Source organism: Trachurus trachurus (genome assembly GCF_905171665.1).
Source record: "Trachurus trachurus genome assembly, chromosome: 20".
NCBI lineage: Eukaryota > Metazoa > Chordata > Actinopteri > Carangiformes > Carangidae > Trachurus > Trachurus trachurus.
Window position 1 is genome coordinate 23938784 of NC_139911.1, and position 23630 is coordinate 23962413.

The 23630-nt window shown below is 43.5% G+C and overlaps 1 protein-coding gene across 1 annotated transcript; it reads left to right on the forward strand.

The window, feature by feature from the left end:
* Positions 1-92: 92 nt before the first annotated feature.
* Positions 93-22778, forward strand: sycp2l (synaptonemal complex protein 2-like; the record flags this gene model as incomplete). The annotated part of the gene is made up of 22 exons (XM_083995222.1): positions 93-145; positions 250-283; positions 3782-3901; positions 3999-4112; positions 5780-5884; positions 7306-7330; positions 7415-7494; positions 11247-11335; positions 11576-11610; positions 12816-12955; positions 13031-13083; positions 13610-13655; positions 13870-13962; positions 15519-15591; positions 15683-15825; positions 16036-16153; positions 19690-19769; positions 20349-20388; positions 20579-20671; positions 21412-21596; positions 21683-21777; positions 22658-22778. 22 exons carry the CDS (start codon positions 93-95, stop codon positions 22776-22778), a joined length of 1935 nt encoding a protein of 644 aa, XP_083851348.1.
* Between the last annotated feature and the right edge of the window lie 852 nt (positions 22779-23630).

The window sequence follows — 23630 nt, forward strand, 5'->3', positions numbered from 1 at the left end:
TGTCCCGGTCCTTCTCAGTCCTATTGCTCGTCCTGACCTAAGACCTTCAGGTCCCGTCAACCTCCAGACTCAGCTCAGTAAAATACTGGAGAATGATAGAAACTGGATCAGACCTGAGTCCGGACTCCTCAAACCCAGAGTCTAGGTCACATATAGAAGGTTTTCCTCTGCAGGTCTGGTTCTGTCCAACCCGGAACTTCTCACAGTTTGAGAACTGACTCGTAATTCAACGTGAGTATCCGCGTGCAGCTCCTCGCGGACACGCTGCTCCAGAGACAGTCAGGTAGGAATGGACAGGTGAGACAGAGAGACAGCCCCGAGGAGGAGACAGAGGGAGGGCTGTGTGTGTGTGGCACTTTCACATAGTGTGTATTGCGTGTTGTGTAGGCCTGTTAGTTACCATGTTGTTATTGTTTATTAGTCGTGTAGCCTACATGTTGTCTAGTTGTGTATGTGTGGTTGTGAATTAGTTGTAGCTGTCAGTTGTGTATTCATTGTTAATGTAGTTTTTACATGTTTTCAATATTTTAAAGTTGCTGATTCAGTCTCTCTCTCTCTCTCTCTCTCTTTCTCTCTCTCTCTCTCTCTCTCTCTCTCTCTCTCTCTCTCTCTCTCTCTCTCTCTCTCTCTCTCTCTCTCTCTCTCTCTCTTTCTCTCTGTGTGTGTGTGTGTTTGTTGTCTGTTGTGTAAACATATCAGTGTTTCTCCCAAAACAAACAACCACATTTGTCATCAATTAGAGGACAAGAAGCACAGCCTCCTGACAACCTGCTCACCTGTCCGTCTGTCCGTCTGTCTGTCTGTCTGTCTCTCTGATGTTACACTCTGTGCTACCTGCCGCTGCGACGGAAGGCAGCCGCGGTCAACCGCGTCCCGAACCTCCCTATGACCAGCCCGCCCCTGATTTAAACCAAAAATAAAATAAAAATCCTCGGCAGTGTGTGGGGGGGCCGCAGGATTTCACCACAAGAGGGCCCATGGGTTTACAAAACCCACCAACCCTACCTCATCTACGCCACTGTGTCTGTCTGTCCCTCTGTCTGTCTCTCTGTCCTTCTGTCAGTCTCTCTGGATCTTCCTCAGTAGTACACATGTCACAGTGTCCTTGGACAAGACACTGAACCCAGTGTTGATGTGTGTAGGTAGTGTGTGTAGGAAAAAGTGCATGGATGTTTGAATGGGACCAGTACATGCAGTTCTATCTATTTACAGTAAAAAGAGTCACTGCAGTCCAAGTGTGATAACAGGTGTGTTAACCTGCACAGGTTCAGAAATACTTGTAAATAAGAAAGAGTCACTAACAACATTAATGGTTCAAGAATGATCATTTATTCTTTGGAGCTCTTGGTTCTGGACCCTTGTTTTCTTGGACCTGGACTCACCTGGGTTTGAACACAGACCCTGAACACATCACACACTGGTGGAGGAGTGATGGGGCAGACATCAAGTATGATTGGTTTGTTTATTGTTCCTAGGCTATTTTATAAACTGTTCTTATTGGTTCTCAGTCCTTTTATTGACTGATGAGTCTGCTGAGGGAACTAAACCCGTAGAATCTTAAAAAAAAATGCATTATGTCTTTATTTGATCAAATGTGCATTTGATGCTGATATCCCTCCGCCGGTGCGAGGAGCCGTTTCTCTCTCCTCCTCCGCAGCAGCAGCAGCGCGCGCCGCGCGGCCTCGAGCCGCTGATGAGTTAATTAACGGCAGGTGTGCGCGGTCCCGACACAGAGGAAGGACAGAAACACGATGGTGAGGAAAGGTTTTAATACTGGAACTTATGTCACTTGAGTTGAGCTTCGTCTGGACAGGGTTGATGAAGCGTTCGTTGGTTTTATTTCATGGTGGTTTCATTTGTGACAGAAAAGCAGAACTGTAGCCTAGCTACTGCTACATTTTATTTTCCAGAAAACTCCACGAGTCGATTAAACAGTTTTAATCTAAGTGTTAGATTGAGACGATGTTATTGTTAGAACAGTTGAGTGAAGTGAACTTGTTGGTGTCAGAGGTTCAGACAGAAGCCTGAGCGCTCAGGTGTGATGGTGCAGGCTACTGCGCCCCCTGCTGGCCCTCCTGGACAACAACATGGAGTCATGTGTCCTCATCAAACCTTACTAATGCTGAGCACAGGTGGCAAAAGTCAAACACAACTAAAGCACAGGTGTCACCGGTTGAACACAGCAACTCAAAATTGATCACACTTGTCTTGTGTCTAATGATGTGAGGGCACATATACTGTAAGCCAGTTCAGGATGAAGTCCTGTGGCCTGATCCAGTACAGAGAAATGATGCTGTGGCTGAGTTATGCACTTCTCATTTCTATATTTTTGTACTTTATCTTTTACGCAGGCCTACTGCATACAAGTGCTAAATGCACAAGATTTCTGTTTGTTTTTGTACTGTACAAGTGCTACGTGTAAAATGCACAGGATTTCTGGTTTCTGTAGGCTACTTTTTTTCTTTTTTTTTTACTATGTACAAGTGCTAAATGCACAGGTTTTTTGTTTTGCAAGAGGAGAAGATGAGAGACGACAGGGTGGAGGAAGAGAGGATGAGGGAGAGAGGGATGAACTGGGAAGAAAAAAGAAGAAGGAAGGAAAAGGGGATGAAATGGATGTGGAGAGGGAAGGAGGAGGGTGAAAGAAAGGGAAGGAGAGAAATGCTACAGTAAATGCACAGGTTTGTTGTTTTGCAACATGCATGTAGCTACAGTGAACAATAAACATTTATTTCTACAGCTTCATGTGCTGAGCATTGTGTTTTCTATTTTTCTATGTAGTGTTTAGTGACTGCTCAGTAGTGTTTTTAATTTTGATTGACTTTGGGCACGATTTCACAACAGAGTTCAGTTTTGAGAACAGATTGAACTGTTTTGAGGTGAAAGTTTGGTTTTGCAAGAGGAGTCTGAGGTTTTGTGAATGTAGCTTGAAAATTGTGGTTTGTGTTCACAGGTTAGAGAAAAGGAGAGAAGCTTTCGAGAAATGTTTTAGCAATCGAGAAAAACTGTAATGTTTGTTTTTATTTTTATTTTTTTATTAAAAAATAACAAAAAGACAAAATAGCCTGGATGAAAGTGCAGGAAGCTTCTTTATTGACGAAGTTCTGTTTTCATCACACGCAACAGATTGTTAGAGATTTGAATGAGTTTTATTTAGATTATCAAAAGCTTTTGATTTGGGGCTTACCCATTTGCATTTCCTAATTTCTTATATTTCCATGACCTGTTTATTAGCAGCAAGTCAGAGAAGTGAATTTAATTGACATGGAACACCATTTAAATATGTAAGATTTTATAGGGCTTTTATTCTGAAATGCTACATAAGATATCTCTGATATTTTCTGAGTGACACTCTCTGAGGTGGTGTTCTGTAATAACAGGTAGTCTCCTTTCAGTATCAATCTGAATTTACAGGGAACACAGTGAAAATAAGAAAAATGAATTAGCTTTTCCTTTTTGGAAAGTTAACTTTGTTTTGAAATCAGTCTTTCCCACGTACAGTAGTTTATACATGTAGCACAATGCTGGGGTGAGCTTGACTGTATTTTCTTTTCAAAGTAGAGCATAGAGTCATGAAGTGGAGGCTGGTTTAAGCGTTTACATACTTGCAGATGGGAGCTTCTTGTGGGATTTTGAAATGCCCTTTTATTTCAGATAATAAATTATTCTAGAAAAACAAAACTTATTTTCTTGAAGTGAATGCAACAAGCTTCTATAGATCTGTAATGATTAAATAGCCTACTGTATGATGAGTTGTGGTGTGTGTGTGTGTGTGTGTCAGTTCCAGGTCCAGATGGAGGACTGCCTGCTGAACAGAGACTCATTGCGTCTGGTTTCTGTGCTCAGGTATGAAGGACTGACCAGTACCACCCTCACCAAACTGGACCAACTAGTTACCAAGGTAACAAGACTAGACAGTCACCAGGGGAAACGGTGTACTGTATGCCTGTTTGTATTGTTTATGAATGAACCCTGTGGTTGTTTCTGACCCTCTGCAGTGTCTTCATGGATCCAATTTCAGCAAAGTCCAGGTTGTGTTGGAGTCTTTAGAGAGTCTGTCAGAGAGCAGAGACGACCTGCACACGCTGCTCAGTCATGGCCTGACTGCTAAGGTAATCTGACCTGTGGTCAGTAGCGTTGGGCTGTATCCAGATGTTAAACCTGCTCCACATTCTACCACGGTATACGGTATTACCGTGGCCAGTTAAAGGGACATTGTGTAACCTCTCCCGTTATCTATTCACAAAAATCGATTATTTCATTCAAAAGTCTGTTTTTCATTAACCAGTAATCCCCCCCATCAACAAAGTGAAGTGTTCCTTTCAGCTCTGAATGAGCCGTTCATATCATTCATATCTCCATGGAGCGGGTAAGCTCGGTGCTGGCTGCCATGTGGTGTCTCCATGTTTTTACGTTCAGTGGCAGCGTGACGGTAGGAAACCACGGAAACTCAGCGGAGACACCGGAGCTGTCGGCTCAGGTCGAGGTGGCGTCTGTGAAAAGTCACCGCGGTAACGCAGTGAGGAGGAATGGAGCGTTACACTGATGCTGCATTCACCTGCAGTCGGGCAGACGACCGTCGCTAACAAACCAGATGTCATTTTAGTCACAGAAGTCCAGAGAAAGCCGGTAAAACGTGGGTCAGGTAAACAATACCACATCACCATGACAACATATTGTCAGGTGTATTGTTTTGCCTCTTGCTGACGGACCACTTGTTTACATAAAGGCTTGTTTATGCCGTTACGTGCAGCGGCTGTCGTCCGTCTGCCGTCTGCCCAATTTCACCTGAATGCAGCATGAAAAATACGAGTTGCTTGTGATATACAAGCGCAACACTAGATGGGAGTAATTCCTACACAATGTACCTTTTAAAAATCATAGTACAGCTCAGACGGAGTCACCAAAATGTCATTCAGAAAGGGAATAGCCTACCAGACACATGAGAATACTGAAACAATAACAAAACATGTACATTACCAACATTAACAACTTTTATTAACAACAAATGGGCTTAGAACAAAATGTGGACGGCGTTGCTTAAAAAAAAAAAAAAAAAAAAAAAGCACAGTGCCGCCTCTCCAGCCGGTTGACCTGCAGCTGCACAGAGGAGCTCTCTCTCTTTAGCCTGGTGTTTGACTGCACTTTGTATTTATAGAATGAGTTCAACATTAGAAGATCTGACCTCCATCGGAGCGCTGATCCACTGGACCACATCACAGCGGATGTGGCGCAGCTGATCAGCTGTAGCAACGTCGCTGTGTGTTTTTATAGCATCGGCAAGAAATAAAAACGCGGCACAAGCCTACAAGACACACATGGTAACCATGGCAACATAGTGCTTCAAATCTAGCCAAGGTTTTTGCAGAAGTTGTGTTTTTCCTGAGGGCCGACTCGCTATATGCGCAACTTGCCGTCACGTACATCAACTTTGTCAAACATTTCCCGAAAAGAAAACATTCTACTATTGAAGTAAAACCGAAAACTCAACCACACACATGTAGGTGCTGGACATAGACTCATTATTGAGGCAGTAAAATGAATACAGTTTAGTAGCTAATATATCAGGCCCAGTTACAATTTATTTAATGACAGTAATGAAACTGATACAGTTGCTATTTTAACATACTGCGCTATACTTATTACTGCCCAACCCTAGTGGTCAGTCTGCTTCATACTGTCACTGCTCATTTATCAATGTTTGTTGTTGTGTTTATTGTTTACTCTTTGTTTACCATAGAGGTGTTGTGTGTGTGTGTGTGTGTGTGTGTGTGTGTAGGTGGTGCTGTGGTTTGAAGCTGTGCGTGACTCGCTGCCCTCTGCCCTCAGTAAAGGCTCTGATTCCCTCCTACGCCTGACTGAGCACTTCTATGACTACTTCCTGGTGAGGGGCATGCTGGGATGTTAAGTCTCATGCTATTTTACTTATGTTCCTGTCAGCCAATCAGCAGTCAGCATCCGGTCAGCCCAGGTAGGGTCTAGTCATGTGAACAAAACAATCTCTGCACAGCAATACAGAGATGGATACATAGATAGATGTGATGAGATAAGGCTCTGATGGAGACTGGATCACTGAGACACTGAGACCGTTCACATCTAACTTCATCTTAGTGGGGCAGATAAGCAAACTAATTGTGCATTTTATGACTAAAGCATGAAACTTTCAGCATTTCATTTACATACCCCAAGGTTTGCTTTCAGACGTTGCATTTTTCCACATTATTCTCCATTGGAAAATCTGGGAAGTAAATCATTTCCAAGAAATTTCTTCACCATTGTGTTTAGGAAGGTGTGTAATAAAATGTTGAAATTCAACTCCAGTGTGAAACCCCCTTAGCCTCGTAAACCAGCCTCTCGCGGAAATGCATTTCATTTCATTTGGACGGAGAGTCTGGCCTCATTCCCCCTGTAAGCGTTTGGGGTGGGCGGGAGCTGGGCGGGAGTAGTAGCGTTGACAGACAACCCCATTCAGCCAATCAGCAAGTTGGTGTAGTGACGGGGCGTTGCACCAGTCGGTCCCTGATTGGCCAACGTGCTGTGTCAATCACAGCGGTGACGCTGATTGGCTCGGCCTTCTGAGGGTTTCAGGCCAAACGCTTAGAATGGGGATGAGGCCAGACTCTCCCTCAGAAATGAAATGAATTGCATTTCCGGGAGCAGCTGGTTTACGAGGCTAAAACCCCCTAAAAAACTACTCAAAGTTGGGGTACCCGTAACCAGATTTTTCGAAAATTCCGAACTGAAATTTGGCCTTTAGTATCTTGTGAGGGGTCAAACTAGGGGTTTTTCATGATTCTGAGCATTAGTTTTACACTCAAACACTCCTTGGTGGGAAAAAAACAGCCACACCCACTTTTCCTGTTCATTGGAGCCCCCACCACCACCAATAGAATGTATTACAGAGAAGCCATTCCTTAGCATGGCAGAGGTTGTGTCACACATTACTACTGAAAAATGCAATTCTGAGGTCAAAGACCCTTAAAGGTCACCAAAGGTCAGCCACCAAAGTGGTTCCACGTCTGAAATCAAACCTTGGGGTATGTAGATGAAATGCTGAAAGTTTCATGCTTTAGTCATAAAATGCACAATACAATAATACCTTCCATATATGATCTTATCTGCCCCACTATCTTGTCTTAATCTTGGATACCTGCCACATAATGATTCAGACACAGATTCTCAATAGGTGTTGTAGAATCTATGTGCAATAGTTACTGTAAAGTTGAACCCCAGCTTTGATTTTTACTTGACTCTTTGTCTGTCTGCCTGTCTGTCTATCTCTCTGCCTGTCTGTCTGTCTGCCAGCGGCTGGGTCAGGCCTCTCTCCCAGGTAGGTTGATTTATCTCAGTCAGAATGTTTTCAGCCTTGGTGTTGGTGTCCTGAACTCTGTCTCTGTCTTCTCCTGTCCCTCAGTGAGCCAGCTGTCTGTGGTTCTTCTTCACTTGGCTAAGTTCTCTCTGGAACCGGAGACCCACTTTCCACTGAGACTGGAGGTAAACTGAGACTCTTCCCCCTGCTGGTCTGTGCTGGTCTGTGCTGATCTGTGCTGGTCTCTGATCTGTGTGGCCCTCTGCTTTGTGTCCCGGGGCCTCATTTATGACCACTGTGTATACAAAACGGGGCCTGAAAGATGTGTTCACCACTTCCTACCTACTCCTGTTGAAGTGGCACATGTTTTTATTAAAGGGATAGTTCACTCAAAATTGAAATTTCACTCATCTACTCCCCCTCATGTCGACTAAGGGTTGGGAGAAGTTTCAGAGTCCTCTGTGCCTTCTCTGAGTTACAGGGGGGCTCTGCGACCAAAAAACATCCAAATACCTCCATAGTGCTCGTCTGTAATGTCCCTCTTGTATTGAAGCCCCAACATGAGAAATTGTTCCGAAAGAAATTAAATAAGTCTATGTTTTAAGCTTGTTTGTAGCGGAAGCTCCCAGTGTTGCTCTGCCGGAATCTCGCGCTATTTGCGGAGCTGTGAACTGGGTGTCAATGCAAATCCTGCGAGATTTGCACAGACACAGGCAAAGCAGTGAACTGAGACACTGGGAGCTTCCACTACAAACAAGCTTAAAATATAGACTTATTAAATTTTTTTTGGAACAATTTCTCATGTCGGGGCTTCAATACAAGAGGGACATTACAGACGAGCAGTATGGAGGTATTTGGATGTTTTTTGGTGTGTCTTTTTGGACAAAGAAAAGTGAGCTCCGTTCACTACCGTCATATGGACATGCAGTGCTGCACGGATGATTTACTCCTTTGCCAAACTTGCAACAACAGTTTTAAACATAATACCACAGTGACACTGGCCCTCATTTATCAAACTTGCGCAGGATCTGGTGTAGATTCTGGTGTAAATATCAGTGTATGCCAAGTGTCACGTGTGATTTACTAAAAGTGTGTACGCTGCTGATTTCGGCGTAGAACCGGTGTGGTGTTGATAAATCCAGCGGCTGAAAACGAGCGTAATTTAAATGTCACGCCCCGATATATTCCTGCTTTAGAGGCGTCGCCCTGCCCCTTTTACGACATGGAGACACGGAAGACGGCCAAGAAGAGACTTTACCGACATTACCGCGTTGAACAGGGAGAGGGCGGCAACATTAAATATCTGGACATTGATAGATTGATAGATTTTGTGATTGATAAGCGTCATCCCGGTGGATGGAGGCTGCAGACGGACGTGTCACCGACCACGTCAGGAAACCCAGCGACCTCATGAAATGCTCCTGCAGTTTACTAAACACAAGTGATTGAGGAGAAATCATATAGGCATATTACTGCTGCGAACTCGACTTTATGACCATCAGCACCGGTGATATGGTTCGGCTGATGGAGGGATGTGAAACACCGGCCCGATCTCCCGCTGACAGGTCCCGGTGACGGGAAAAAAAAAAACACTCCGCCGCGGAAATCAGCTGGACCTGGACAGGTAGCGGAGCCCCCCACCCCCCACCAGGGCTCCGGTGTCCGGCAGAGAGAGAGACTGAGGAGCCGTCCGGTCCTGCTCTGGTGCAGGAGATGTTGGAAGTTTGTGTGTGTGATCTAACAATAACAGGGGCCCGTTGTTCGAAAGTAGAATAAAGATATCCAGGATAAGTGGAAAAGCCAGGTTGGACAAAGTCTCATAAATCCATCCTGGCTTAATTGGTTGTTGGAACGCCAAGCCAGGCTGAGGAGGGGCAGCTTTGTCAAGCCAGGTGTAACTTATTCTCTGGTCAGTAGACCACAGAGATTGATCACAGATTCACTGATGAGAGGACAGGTGTGGCCACTTTCCTCCAATCAACAGCGGATCTTGACGTAAGGTGACACACCTCTTAGAAAAAAGGAAAAAAAAGCACCGCTGCTGTCGTAAAGCTCAGAGAGAGCGCGGTGGACAACTGCGGACTGATTGAATGTGGAAGTAGCCTAATCCAAAATTATAATCACAATTTAAGTTCCTTTCACAAATTAACAGCTGTGCACTTTGCCTTAATGATGAGCAGTGGAAGTTGATACATTGCACTCATCTCTTATCATCTAAAGTAAAGTTCTTACAGCACAAATACAAGTGGCCAAAAGTGCAACAGGTGAAAATTAATTAAATATAAGAACATTATGCAGTCTGATGCTTCAATAAATTGCCGATAACAATGTTCAAATGAGGTGTATAAATTATTTACTTTACTTTACTTTACTTTAATTATTTACTGTATTTTGTAACATATTTTATAATAATAAAAATAAATCTATTGCTAATTTTGCTTTTTTTTTTTTTTTTTTACTAGTGGTCATAGAAAATATCATAGATGGGTCACAGATATCGAAAATAGTTTGTATTGTCTCAAGAACAGTGTGCACAATTCTGTGCTACAGATTTCACAAACCGTCAGACATCTTTATGCCCTACATTTGAAGAAGCAGGCAGCGCTGGCAGATGCAATGATTCAGTGTGAGAAGCAAATGAATAGCCCTAATTATGAAAAAAAGAAAAGAAAAAAAACCTAATAAATATTGTAAATGTTTCATGTTATTTGATTATTGTAAATGTATTTAGTTTGTTTAGAAATCAGGCCAATATGTAGGGTACATAAGAACATGGAATAACTGTATAAAACATTGATTTCTGATCAGAGTGACTGCTGACTTCACAGATAAAGACAACAGAATCAACTAAGCCTGGCTGTTAGCCTGGTCTGGAGCAGGCTAGCTGCAGAGAATAAATCACCATAGTAACTTGACCAGGATAAAGGTATCCAGCTTTCGAACAACTGACTTGAGGCTAAATTCAGCCAGGATAACCAACATATCCTGGCTTAATCCCTTATCTAGGTTTCGAACAACAGGCCCCAGGTCTGTCTGTCATTGACTGTTTCTGTTTACACAGCTGATTAACGAGCATCTGTCACGTCGTGGTTTTTAATTCATCTCAGTTGCCCAAAATAAAAGTCCAGTTAAATTTTCAACACAGACTTGGTGGTATCGTTTTTTTTTTTTGGCTACTTTTTATCTTTTTATCAATATAAACAACAACAACATGTGGTCCACATCGCTGCGTTATTAGACTATGGTTTAATAATCATTTTGACACAGCAACACTCCTTCCTGCATGTTGTACGCTGGTTCCAAATGTGCGTACACCTGGTCAGAGCTGGCGTGGGATTTGTGCGTACCGTACGCTCACGCTCAGATTAATAAATGCCGATCCTTGCGGTGAATTTGGTGTACACCCATTTTTTTGGTGTACGTAAGTTTCATAAATGAGGGCCAGTGTGTGGATGCTCTGGTCCTGCTAGAAGACAACTAGAATGGAAGAATCAGAGGGGAGTGAGTGTTGGGGACCACAGCCATCGTCTGGTCCATTACAGTGCTTAGACTTTTGGATGGGATTATTAAAATGAGTCAATACCAATAATCAGCTTCTGAACCGACAGAAAAAGTTAATTTGCAGCAGTGTCCAGTTTCATAAATGTAATTTGTGCAATTGACTGCACTCATGTTGTGATGAGGACTCCATCTGAAAATTGTGTGTATGACATAAGACACAAGACCTTTTATTGATCACACAGTAGCAAAGAGTACAAGATGTGTAAAGAAGTAAGGAATAAAAATATAAAGAATTGACTTTGTGTCTTCCAGATAGTCAGGGTGTGTGTTGTTTTGTGTAACATGACACAGAGGATCAGTCTCAAACCGGTCTGCTGTGTGGTCTAGACACAGTAGTTTTCTCCTGTTTCACATGGCGGTCTTTCTCTTCTTTCAGGCCATCAGAACCTTCAACAGCATCCTGGAGTCCCTGAGCCGGGAACAGAGAAGACTGATCCAGGACGACCGGAACCAGAACCACATGCTGTAATACTTGAGGACATCCAGATCCAGCACCCATACTTCAGCATGAGCATGTTTTAGTGTCAAACTTTACAAAGTGGTAGTGAAAGCTGAGTGTTGTTGTTGTCTATCTCTGGTCTGGTCTCGTCCCCCATCACTGTAAATCCATAAAACCACATTTCTACAGCTCAGCACTGACTGTTGACCAGTCTCCTGCCTGTTGCCCTGGTTACCTGTCTGACTGTTGACCCATCTGTTTAACAGAACACAGATTGCAGAGGCGGTCCTGACCGTTGGGGGTGAGTGTGATGTTTAACCCAGCTGGAACTGAGCTGCTTTTACCTGGCCCCCCCGAACCTGACATAGACCCACAAGTAGGAAGCAGCTCCAGTGCTTCCTATCATGAATGTAGAAAGTATTTTGAAGGCAGATTCTCTTTCGACATCTCTACTGGATCCATTCTGGGCTCCAACTTGACGACTCCTGGGTGAACTTTCCTTCATGTTAAGGGTCATTGGCGCCCAGTGTAGTTTCCAACAGGGGGGGCGCAGTACAAAACTCCAACTCTGCACTTTATGTCAGACAGCTGTGATGTCATCCTGCTAGCAGCTGGTGGTGGTGGGTGGTACGGTATGTATGTAGATCAACTGCATTCAGACTGCACACAAGAGTCTGTAGGCAAAGATTCTACGTTAGATAGATGGATGGATGGATGGATGGATGGATGGATAGATAGGTAGATACTGTCCCTTTATGCCGTTCTCTCTCCTCATTGGATAAAGGTTGTAGGATACAAGGAAAGTTTTCTCCTCAGCTTACAGCAGAGCAGAGTGACTGACAGACCCGTGTTTCAGACCAAACACTCTATATAGACCGTTTCAGAGAGTATAAACAAATACAGGTGTTACCAAGGATACTAATTAAGGCTCCATTCAATTTAGTGTACCAGAGCGTTTTCTAATGAGCCACACCTGTCTTTGTTTATACTCTCTGAAAGGGTCTATAAGTGATTGCTGTCGGAAGATAGAACTATTTAAGACTTATATTAACACAAACATTCCGCTTACTTCTGCTTTAAGCCCTCGTCTGATCTAAACTCTGACCCTTTCAGCATCATCTTCAGCAGCTCGGAGGTCTATGTTGTGAGCTCTGTTCTACGTCAGCTGATGTTTGTTGAAATGCATCTGTGTTGTTTTTATGTTTGTGTTCTCAGACCCAAACCTCTACAACCTGTGTCTACTTTGTCAGACTGAGGTCTGGGACTCCTCAGTCCAGTTCTCATCCCGTCTGCTCGTGTCATTTGTTAAAAAAAAATTTAAACCTCACCTTGTTTCAGCCATGCTCAGTGTTTAAGCAAGATCACAATGAGTCGCTATTTAAAACAGATCTTGTTCATTAATGTAACGTAATGTAGATAGTCTTTAAAGTTCACTTTGTTTCTCTTACCTCTGACAACAGGAACTAAAGGCTGTTTTCATCCATCCTGCCTGTTGTTGTCTCTTAGACTACGAGCTCCAGGTCAGCCTATCAGAGGCTCTGTGTCGTCTGACCCCCAGGAGGGAGCGACAGCAGAGGGCCAGTCAGTGGTTCAGCCCTGACATCAGCAGCGCCTTCTGTAACATCGTAGACAAAGACTTTGAGGTGGTGAGTGGCTGCTGTCAGGACACCTGTTGACCTGTCTGAACATCTGTCTTCATTCCCTGACTGCTCTCTCTCCAGGACTGCAGACGTTTCCTGAACTTTGTCAACTGTCACCAAAGCAACAAGAGGAGGTGATAAACTTTATTAAAGGAGACATATTCTGTCCCTTTTCCACAAATTAAAATAGTTCCCAGGTGTCTTAAAGACATGTCTGCTACATGCTTTGGTCAAAATCCCCCAAGGATCAAACATCACAGCTCTTTTCATCCTCTAAACAGCCCTGTTCAGAACGGCTGCTTTCAGTGTCTGTCCCTTTAAATGCAAATGAACCACTGCTTGCCCCGCCCCTTCTACTGCTACCAGGTAGGGGTGGGATTATGCAAATTGGAAAACTAGTTTCATACATTATTGTCAGACAACTGAGGGAACAGCTTGTAAAACCACATGGATTTCAACCTAGGGAGCCTGAAAATTACAGATATTTTTTTGTCAATTCTCACATTTTTGGGCTGGAAGGCAAGACAAACACCATTTAAGAGCCTTCAAAAAGTGATATTTCCATAATATGTCCTTTTTTAAATGTATTGTAGCTACATACAAGTAGGTGTTGCGAGAGCTGTTATTCAGGTTAGTTGTTCCTGTGTTCTGTTCCGTCAGGGTCTACACCTTCCCCTGCCTTGCAGCATTTATGGACTCCACTGAGGTAACATCTTTCACCTGCTTTTTTATTTTATTTATATTTATATTTATATATATATATATATATATATATATATATATATATATATATATATATATATATATATATATATATATATATATATATATATATATATATTTTATATAATTTATATTTGTGTGTATATACAAACAAAAACACAATTCACATATTTACCTCCTGTTTTCTTTCTCTGCAGCTCTTTCCACCAAAAGATGACAAACTAGATGAGTTCTGGATTGACTTTAACACTGGCTCAGAATGTGTGAGTTTCTTCACTGATGACCCTCAGGTATCCTACTCTACTACACTACACTGTACTGTTACTATGCAATGCTGTACTGTTCTACACTCTACTGCTACCACACCACACTACACTGTACTGTACTACACTGTGCTGTCACTCGACTGCTCACTTTAGTATAGAGCAGGGCTGGCCAACCAGCCAGGGTATTAGAGCCAAATTATTTACGGTGGTAGGCTACTGCAAAGAGCAGTACCCCATTATATACACACACTAACAATTTACTATGTCACAAATGTTACACACCCACCCCTCACTATGAAACAGTAGATTGATAGAAATGGCCTTAAACTCGTCAGACTACAGGTCAGTCATTGTCAATACATGAGAAAATGTAAAATACATGATTTTTTTTTTTTTTTTACCTCAATGCTATTTTTATTTTTATTATGTTTGAATTGAGAGTTCTAAAATGGTGCTGAAGATTTGAAGCTTTGAAATGTGCTAACGACATGTCATATCAGACAGAAAGGCTTGCCTTTATGTTCAACAAAAAAGTAAGCGTCCTCCCAGTCCTCAAGAAATGTCCTGTACTTGTCTTCATATTTGCATTTAGCCATTTTTGTGAATGAATCGCAGCTTGCTGTGGGAAAACAGTGCAGGTCGTTAACTGATTAATAACTGTTAACTGAAAAGATCTGAGTGTCTGACATGAGTGGCAACGCAAGCCTCTATCAGAGATTTATTTTTCCCCTTGCCGTTCTAAAACACACGCACTCATGCTGCTACAGCTGTGGAGCCACATCCACTGAGCTCTGTCGGGTTTGGTTAATTAAATTTGGAGAGTTGCATTCTTATTGGCCAAGAGCCGCATTTGTGAGAAGTTGTCCCATCATGGAGGAAGTTGTCACACTATGTGATATAAGTTGTCACAGTACATTTTTTGTAAGAAGCACCACAAGCCCATCAACTTGTGCCGATACTGGCAGTGTGGTAGATATGACCAAAGTGACTAGATGCCCCAGTAATATCCTCTATACTGCACTGTATATGTACTGCACTACACTCTAGGCAAGGCTAGGCAAGGCAAGGCAATTTTATTTGTATAGCTCGTTTTTACAAACAGTTTGTCTCAAAGGGCTTTACATGGCATCACAACAGGAAACAGGAAAACCCTTTTAACAGGGAAAAAGCGGAGAAACCTCAGGGTGAGCAACAGAGGAGGGATCCCTCACCCAGGACGGACAGACGTGATATAGATGTTGTTACAGACAAGAAAACAGATGCAGGCGGCAGCTACAGGGAGATGGAGCTCCGGTGGATCTGCGGAAACACAGAAAGAGTGCGAGACACCAAGGCCAAACTACAAAGTACAACAGAAAATGACAGTTCAAAAATGTACGGAGGGGAGGGGAGGGGAGGGGAGGAGAAGAGAAGAGAAGAGAAGAGGAGGGGAGAGGAGGGGAGAGGAGGGGAGGGGAAGAGGAGAGGAGGGGAGGGGAGGGGAGGGGGAGAGGAGAGGAGAGGAGAGGAGAGGAGAGGAGAGGAGAGGAAAAACGTTTGTTTTCTCTGTGTCTTTAGTGTTCGTGTGTGTGTGTTTTCAGGGCTTCCTGTGGGGGTCCATTCACCTGCTGAGAGAGGAAGTGGATCACTACAGTCTCAAGGTCGTCCATGACGGTCAGTGCTTCTGTTTCACTCCTTCTCCTCCTCAACACCTCAACTGGTGTTTTTACTGGCTGACTCTGGACCCGTGTGTGTGTGGTCCCAGAATGCACTGAGGCACAGGTGCTCCTCAGTATCCACCTGAACAGCCCCATGATGCACCACAACAGCAGAGGTCAGAAAGTGGAGCTGAGCTTCTCCTGTGAACACCTGGCAGAGCTGGAGGAGGCTGCTGGCAGAGTCCTCATGGTGAGACATCCCATATTCCACAGGACGGGTCACAACCCTGAGGAGTTTGCAGCTTTTTTGACCAGTAAATCAATGACTAGTCAGTTTGTGTGTGTCATGTTTGTGTTTGTGTCGGCCTTTTGGGGTCAGGGTAGCAAACAGAAGTGTACCACACTCGCCCGATTCAGGTGTTGTCCAGCATCTGATCTCCACCTTTATATTTGTTTCCAGAGAGACTCCATCCTTGTAGAAGACACAGATACAAAGGCTGAGGCCACGCCCCCTGAACAGATACTGGATTATAGAGCCTCCAACAGGAAGAAACACAAGGTCAAGAGTCAGCTGAAGGGTGGGTCTGTAAACTTTTACTGTCAAATGTTTCAGATGCTTTAATATTATTTATTACACAGCTCTATTGAATGCTGCTCTCTGATTGGTCCATCGCTGCATTCTACGGCCTGTTATGTAAGAGATAGTTCGGAGGTTGTTATGGAGAAATAAACCCCGACAGGAAGTATGGAACCCCGACGTGAAGCGGAGGAGTTCCATACTTCCTGTCGGGGTTTATTTTTCCATAACAACCGACCAACTATACATTATCCCGCTTATGTTTACCAGTAAAATAATTAATTTGAAACATAATGTTTTGCTGTTTTGCTGAGCCTCCTCCCGTTTGTGCATTTGAAGCCTTTGATAATCAATCAGTGGATCGATGGATTAACATGTTACAATGTGTGTATTTTGTGTAGTCATATCTGTCATAAACAAGAGATTAACTTTACTGTTTACGGGGTGCGTTTGTGTCGCAGAGTCGCGGTGCCACCGAGACGAGAGGAGAGCTGTGACACCGGGTCAGAGGCTCTGATGATCAGTAGGTTTGGTTTCCAGCCAGGATGTGAAGGAGCCTCCACTCTCTCTGTAACAAGTTACTAGTCGTTTATCTAACATCACTATTAGTCCCAAACTGTTTAATGACGGTAAAAATGAAACATAAGGTAAATATCCTGCATACTTTCTCTTTTCTGTGCTGCGCTGATCAGATCGGCGTCCCTAGCAACGGTCATTATACTTGACGACGGTAATTATTCAGAAATAACGGACCGCAGAACGCAGTGATGGACCAATCAGAGAGCAGCATTCAATAGAGCCGTGTAATAATTAAGAAATATATCACGACAGGCCGTGGTATATGCTCATTATACCACGGCTAAGGGGCGTTGTTCGGCCCGACGCGAAGCGGAGGGACGACAACCCCCTTGGAGTGGTATAATGAGCATATACCACGGACTGGAGTGATATATTGCTTTTATAAAACGGTTACGAATAAAGGCAATATAGAAGAGGGATAAGCAATCAATTTCATGTAGTTTTATTCAACCAGAAATACATATTATCCAATAAAATAGCCTCACTGTGAAAAAATAGTCCCACCTCTCCAGACGTTAGCTCCAAGTTAGCTCTGCAGCTCGTCTTTTCCTCCGCATTTTTTCAGGTGAAAGTCACTGCTCAGTCCCCTCTACCATTGTTAACCCTCCCCGGAGGTGAAAGTTCACCTTAAACATGTGAATTCAACTACTTTAGTCCGTTTTTTAACATCGTAAAAACATCAGCTGTCTTTTGCTACGGACGGCAACAGTCCGTTGTCATGGATACATGACAACAACTTCCATTCATACCAGTCATGCGTGCCTGACGCGGAGTGATAGCCTGCGCTGTGATAAGGTTTTAGAATAGTAGCCGTGGTATATGCTCAATATACCACGGCTAACAACCAATCAGATCGCCGGATTTCACCTTTCCGTTTTATAATTCTGTATAATGACCGTCGTCAAGTATAAACAGACCGTTGCTAGGGACGCTGCTCTGATCAGAGGAGCTCAGAAAACAGAATCTATGCAGGATATTTACCTTATGTTTCATGTTTACCGTCATTAAACAGCTTGGGACTAACAGTGATGTTAGATAAATGACTTGTAACTTGTTACAGGAAGAGTGGAGGCTCCTTCCACATCGCTGCTGGAAACCAAACCTGCGATCAGAGCCTCTGACCCGGTGTCACAGCTCTCCTCTCGTCTCGGTGGCACCGAGACACAAAACACGCCCCGTAACCCGTAATCTCTTGTTTATGACAGATACGACTACACACAATACACACATCGTAACATGTGTATGGTAATCCATCGATCCACTGATTGATTATCAAAGGCTTCATATGCACGATCGGGAGGAGGCTCTGCAAAACAGCTGCCATGACCACTCTTGCAGATAAATGATGCAATTATAAATCGATGAAAGTCGTATTTTGATCAACATTATGTTTCAAATTAATTATTTTACTCGTAAACCGTGTAATAAGTGGGATAATGTATATTTGGCGTCGGGGTTCCATACAACCTGTCGGGGTTTATCTCTCCATAACAACCTCCGAACTATACATCCCTTACGTAACAATAAGTAAATAAAAACTTGTCCATGAGGGAAGATTAAATACTGTATGTTGTGTGTGTGTGTGTGTGTGTGTTGTCTAGTTCTGCCTCTGTCGTCTTCAAGTGGTGAGGACTGCTTTGTGACACAGGTACATATGGACATAACAGTTTGTATAAATGTTAACGATGAGCAGGTAACATCACCTGTTCGTTTCAGACACCAAGAAAAAGCCAAGCAGAGATCCTGTTTGATCGGATCAGAAAGACTTCCTCCTACTCCTCAGGTCAGACTCTGCTGCTTCATCATAATACAACAAACAGCCAGAACATTATGACAGGGGAAGTGAATAACAGTGATTCTGTCGTTCCAATGGCTCCTGTCAGTGGGTGAGATACACTAAGCCGCAAGTAAACATTTAGCACTCAAAGCTAGTGTGCTGCAAGCTGCATATTGAGCAGGTTTAAAGGGATAGTTCAACATTTTGGCACATTGGCCTATTGCCATAATCCCTATAGTCATAGCAGTAGGTTCATTACCTTTAATTGTCGGTGCAAGATATTTTTAGAACGGCGGAGCAGAGCCGCAAGCTACTCAGAGCTACGCTACTGAGGCTAATGGGATTTCTTGGTTTCCCTCATCAAACTCATCAAATACACAATCCAACAACTCCAAAACGCTCTGGTGGACAAGTTGTGACCTGCACATTCACCACGCTATGAGATAATTACGGAACGTTACGAGATGGGAGTTTTTTTCGAGGTAACCGCTAATGTGTTCCCGTCGGGGGCAGTTTTTCGGCAAGCAATTTCCGCATTTACCTAGAAAACAACTCCGTCTTGTAATGTTCTGTTATTATCTCATAGTGTGGTGAATGTGCAGGTCACAACTTGTCCACCAGAGTGTTTCGGAGTTGTCCATGCTCTGAGCAGCTTGCGGCTCTACTCCGCCGTTCTAAAAACAGCCTGCAGTGCACCAGCAATTCGGATTATGGCAATGAGCCAATTTGCCAAAATGTTGAACTATCCCTTTAAGTGTCTGAGCAACTCTTGCCAGGGGCCAAATTGTGATGTCTGGGCAACTGGGTCACAGCTTTCCCAGCACTGCAGATCCTGCTGGCTGTATGTGCCCACCTAAAGTGGAGTAAGACAGGACAAGGCTCAGTGATGTGCATTAGGAGTGAAGGATAGCCCATGTTGTCCAGTCCCACAGCGGAGCTACTTTAGCACAGATTACTGAAAAAGCTGATGATGGTTCTGGAAGAGAAATGTTAAACCCACAGTGCCTGGAAGTTTGCTGTGTACTTGATGTGTCCATGCTGGCCCCTGTCCACTGCTGTAGTTCTGACCTGTCATGGACCATGATCCACACTGACCGACTGTGCAAAATGAATGAAAAAAAGAGATCTCAACAGGGTCTGATTCTGATGTGAGTCCTGTTTTTCCCACCTGTGTCTTACAGGTACTCTTGTGGGGGCGGAGCTAGACATCTCCCAGGAGCACCCAGAGGAGTTGGAAGGAATCGGTTCTGCTTTACAACAGGTACCATGGTCCTTTCTCAATACAGAGTACACCAAGTTGTCAGTTTTCCATACCTGGGGGTTCAAACTTCACAAATTCAAATCACATTTATTCTGCTTGATCCACTGATGAACAAGCAGCAACAAATATATTTCAACTTTCAAAGTTTGTATTACATTTTCCAAGAGGAATTTCTATCATGTTAAATCAGTTATCATGTAAAAAAAAAAAAACTAAAACCCCAGACCCAGCAGTAAAGTGCACGTGCCAACAGGTTGCAGACAACACCTTCACTGGGCTGGTGGTTCACACTGGCCACTCGTTCATCTCAGGAGCTGGGGAGCAAGCTGTTAATGTTGGCACCATTGGCCCCCAGTAGGACGATAGATATAAAAGGTGCTGGGTGGAATTAGTTTCAGCTTTGATGCATCCTTGATCAAATAGGTGGAGCTAGAAAACCTCTGGATATCTGATGTGAACGTATGCTTAGGCTTAGACTGAGGATGTTTAACAAGTACAGACATGAAAGCAGATTGAGAACTTACTACTATCTGCTGCTCAATGTAAATAAATACCACATGTTTCCCCTTCCTGTTTCAGGAAGTCTTCAGCTCTGACAGGAGGAGAGCTTCAGACTCAGGTCTGTATCTTCATCCCTCCCTTGTTTGACCCCCTTGAAAATGAGATGCTACATCTCAAGGGGCTATCCCTCAATAAATTCAATACAATCAAACTAAGGCATCAAAGCTTACAGCATTCATTTCTAAGTTTATCGTTGATCCAACTGTTGTTAAGCTGTTCTCATCCACTAAAGTGTTCTCATTGTGAAGGCTTCCTGGAAAGCCCGACTGAGGGCACACCAGCCCAAAAGAGGAAGGTGGATTCTCCACCAGAGAGGGACGAGTGTAACTTGGCAGTGACAGGTAATTATCTGGGATTGTTTTATAATAATGGATTACATTTATATAGCGCTTTATACTCAATACCCAAAGCGTGTACAGCAACCATTATTCATTCATACGCATTCACACGGGGCAAGGTGGGTAAGGTGTCTTGCCCAAGGACACTACGACATAGACTGGGAGAGCAGGATTCGAACCGCCAACCCTCTGGTTATTGGACGATCAGCTCTACTGCCTGAGCCACTGTCGCCCCATTTTTGTTTCATTGTTAAATTTAAAGGGAAACGAGGAGTTTTGGAAAGCGAAGTGTTCTCATACTACATTTACCATGAGCCTCCGCGCGCACGGTGAAATTATTTGACCGGCGCAAGACAGACCTCTTGCCAAAAATATTTTCATTCATCAAGAATTAAAGTCAGAGGTTGGAAGACGATCAGATACCGTCGTAGTTCCCACCATAAACGGCGATTCGGCGGCGTTATTCTCATGACTCGCCGGGCAGCGTCAGCGAAACCGAAAGTAAAGAAACGCTGGTCGGCTCGCCCAGCATTTCCACCATTAATTAAAATAACAAAATAACGATAGAGACAAAACGATATACTGATCGAAAATGGAGCCATTAACAAGTGTGGGTAACTAGATTCATCCACATTAATATGAGACTTTTTTTATAACCAAATAGAAACTCCTCGTTGTCCCTTTAAATTTCATGTGAATCTGTGTCAGTGCCTGAACTGATTTTGCTGCTCACCTGGTCTCAGACTGTTCACCCACAGAGGCTGGGCCATCTGCAGAAGACGAAGGGCTAATATGTGAGGGGGAGGGCTCTTATGAAAAGGAGGAGGAGCCTGTGAATGAGCCGGGGGCGAAGGCACTGTCAAACCTTACCTCAGGCATCACAGCTGCTTTCAAAACCTTCAAAACACAACTGGAGGAGCACTTCAATGTTAGTACACAGTTAAAAAGATGATTGATGATTGGCTCAGATTGTTGGCATCATTTAATGTATTTAATGTAGTGAACTACTTTCAGGAATGCCGGCCAAAGGTAGAGAGTGAGGTTCTTCTCTCTCTGAAAATGTGTCAACAACAAGTGTCAACGCTGTTCACAGCTGTCCATCAACACAGGTACCGCCCACTTCAACACAGGCACCGCCCACATTAACACACCTGTCCTGTAGGCACCGCCCTACCGCCATATACACAGAAACAAAGTGACCTAGAAAATGACATATAGGCTGAATAATATTTGACGATGTGAATCCCTAAGCAACATTTAGTTGTGTTTAAAGCCCCAGTATGTAGGCTAACTTATTTGGCTTTTTATTAGCAAAAATCAAATATTTCTTTCATAAATACGTATTTCACTGAAGTTAACTCACACCCGCATACAAATGAAAGCTTTCTGGTACCTTAGAATGAGTTGTTACAAGTCGTTACAAATACATAAGTGGGCGACGCACCGAACCGAGGCGGCCATGTTGCAGCGTGACCGTAGGTAACCACGGAAACTCAGCGTAGCTGTCGGCTCGGGGAGAAAGTTTTCCAGGTAGCGCCTGTTAAAACTGTCACCACTGTGTAGTGTGAGGAAGGACGGAGGCACTGATGTTGCATTCAGGTGCAGTCAGGCAGACGGCCGTCGGCAAACCAACCGGATGTCATTTTACTCCACCAGAGAAAGACGGTAAAACGTGGGTCAGGTAAACAATACCACATCTCTGTCACGCCTGTATTGTTTTGCCTCGTGCTGGCGGACCACTTGTTTATCCTGTTACATGCAGCGTCTGTTGTCTGTCTGACGTCTGCCCGATTTCACCTGAATGCAACATCAACAATACGTTCAGATATGCAACCGCACCGCTAGATGGGGGGAATTCCTACATATTATACCTTTTAAAGAACAGGATGCTCCTCTGCTGAGCCACTGGTTGATAAACCTCAGGTGTTGGGGAGAGTCTCAGTGTAGATGTGTGCTCTATACATGTACATGTGTGTTTTGTGTTTGTAGGTTATTGCTGCTGCAGAAGATTGAGAAGAGCATCACTGACCCGCTCACCCAGCTAACAAACCTGGAATCCATGGACACTGAGATCTTGGTACTGAGAACCACTGCAGGAACCATACAGTAACATTGTAGTAATAGTAAAACTACGGAACCTCAACACTACAGTCACAACAAGTGTATTACTGTACTTCAGTAACATTACATTTTAAACTACATTTCTGATTTTTAAAGCAAAGTGATATTTTGAAGAAAAACACAATTGAATAAAAAAGTTGTTTTAATTTGAAGGGGGAAGTTTTATTCCATGTAGATTAAGTTCAGATCCCAGGCCTGATCCAGAACTGGTTCTGTCCCTCTTTGTCTTCCAGAGTTTTTTCCAGTCTGAGTTGCAGAGAGTGAGCAGCTTCTGTGATGAACGCTTGCAGAGGTCAGTCTTATGTTTGAGGAACTGACTACACCTGTCCAGATCGGTTTAAACTGATCAGAAACAGGTTTGAACCGTGTCAGAACCTGATCAGACTGTAAGAATCAGGTTCAATCTGTTTGGACTGTTTGAATCTGGTTTGCTTTTGTCTAAAGCTTCAGCACCATTTTTTCTTTTTTTGCCTTAGGTTGGAAGGTTTGGAAGAGGGAGAGACTGAAACTCCATCCAGCCAATGAAAAAGAGAAGAGATTGATCAATCAGGAAGAGACTTACAGATGTTTACAGATCTGAACACTGTCACCCACCTGACTTCAAATCTTTAGGGATTTTTGTTTTCACTTTTCACTTCCTGATCAAACAAATAAATCCTTATTTACAAAAGAAAGACAGTGGCTTCTTTGTTTCCTTAGCATCACTGGGTTGCCATGGTAACAGTTATTGACACCACAAGGTGGACATAAACCGTTCTGTGTGAGTGAGATGTTGAAGCTTGTTGCTCATCAGCTCCTCTTCATTCACACTGAGATGTTTGGTGTGAAGCTGCTTCTTCTC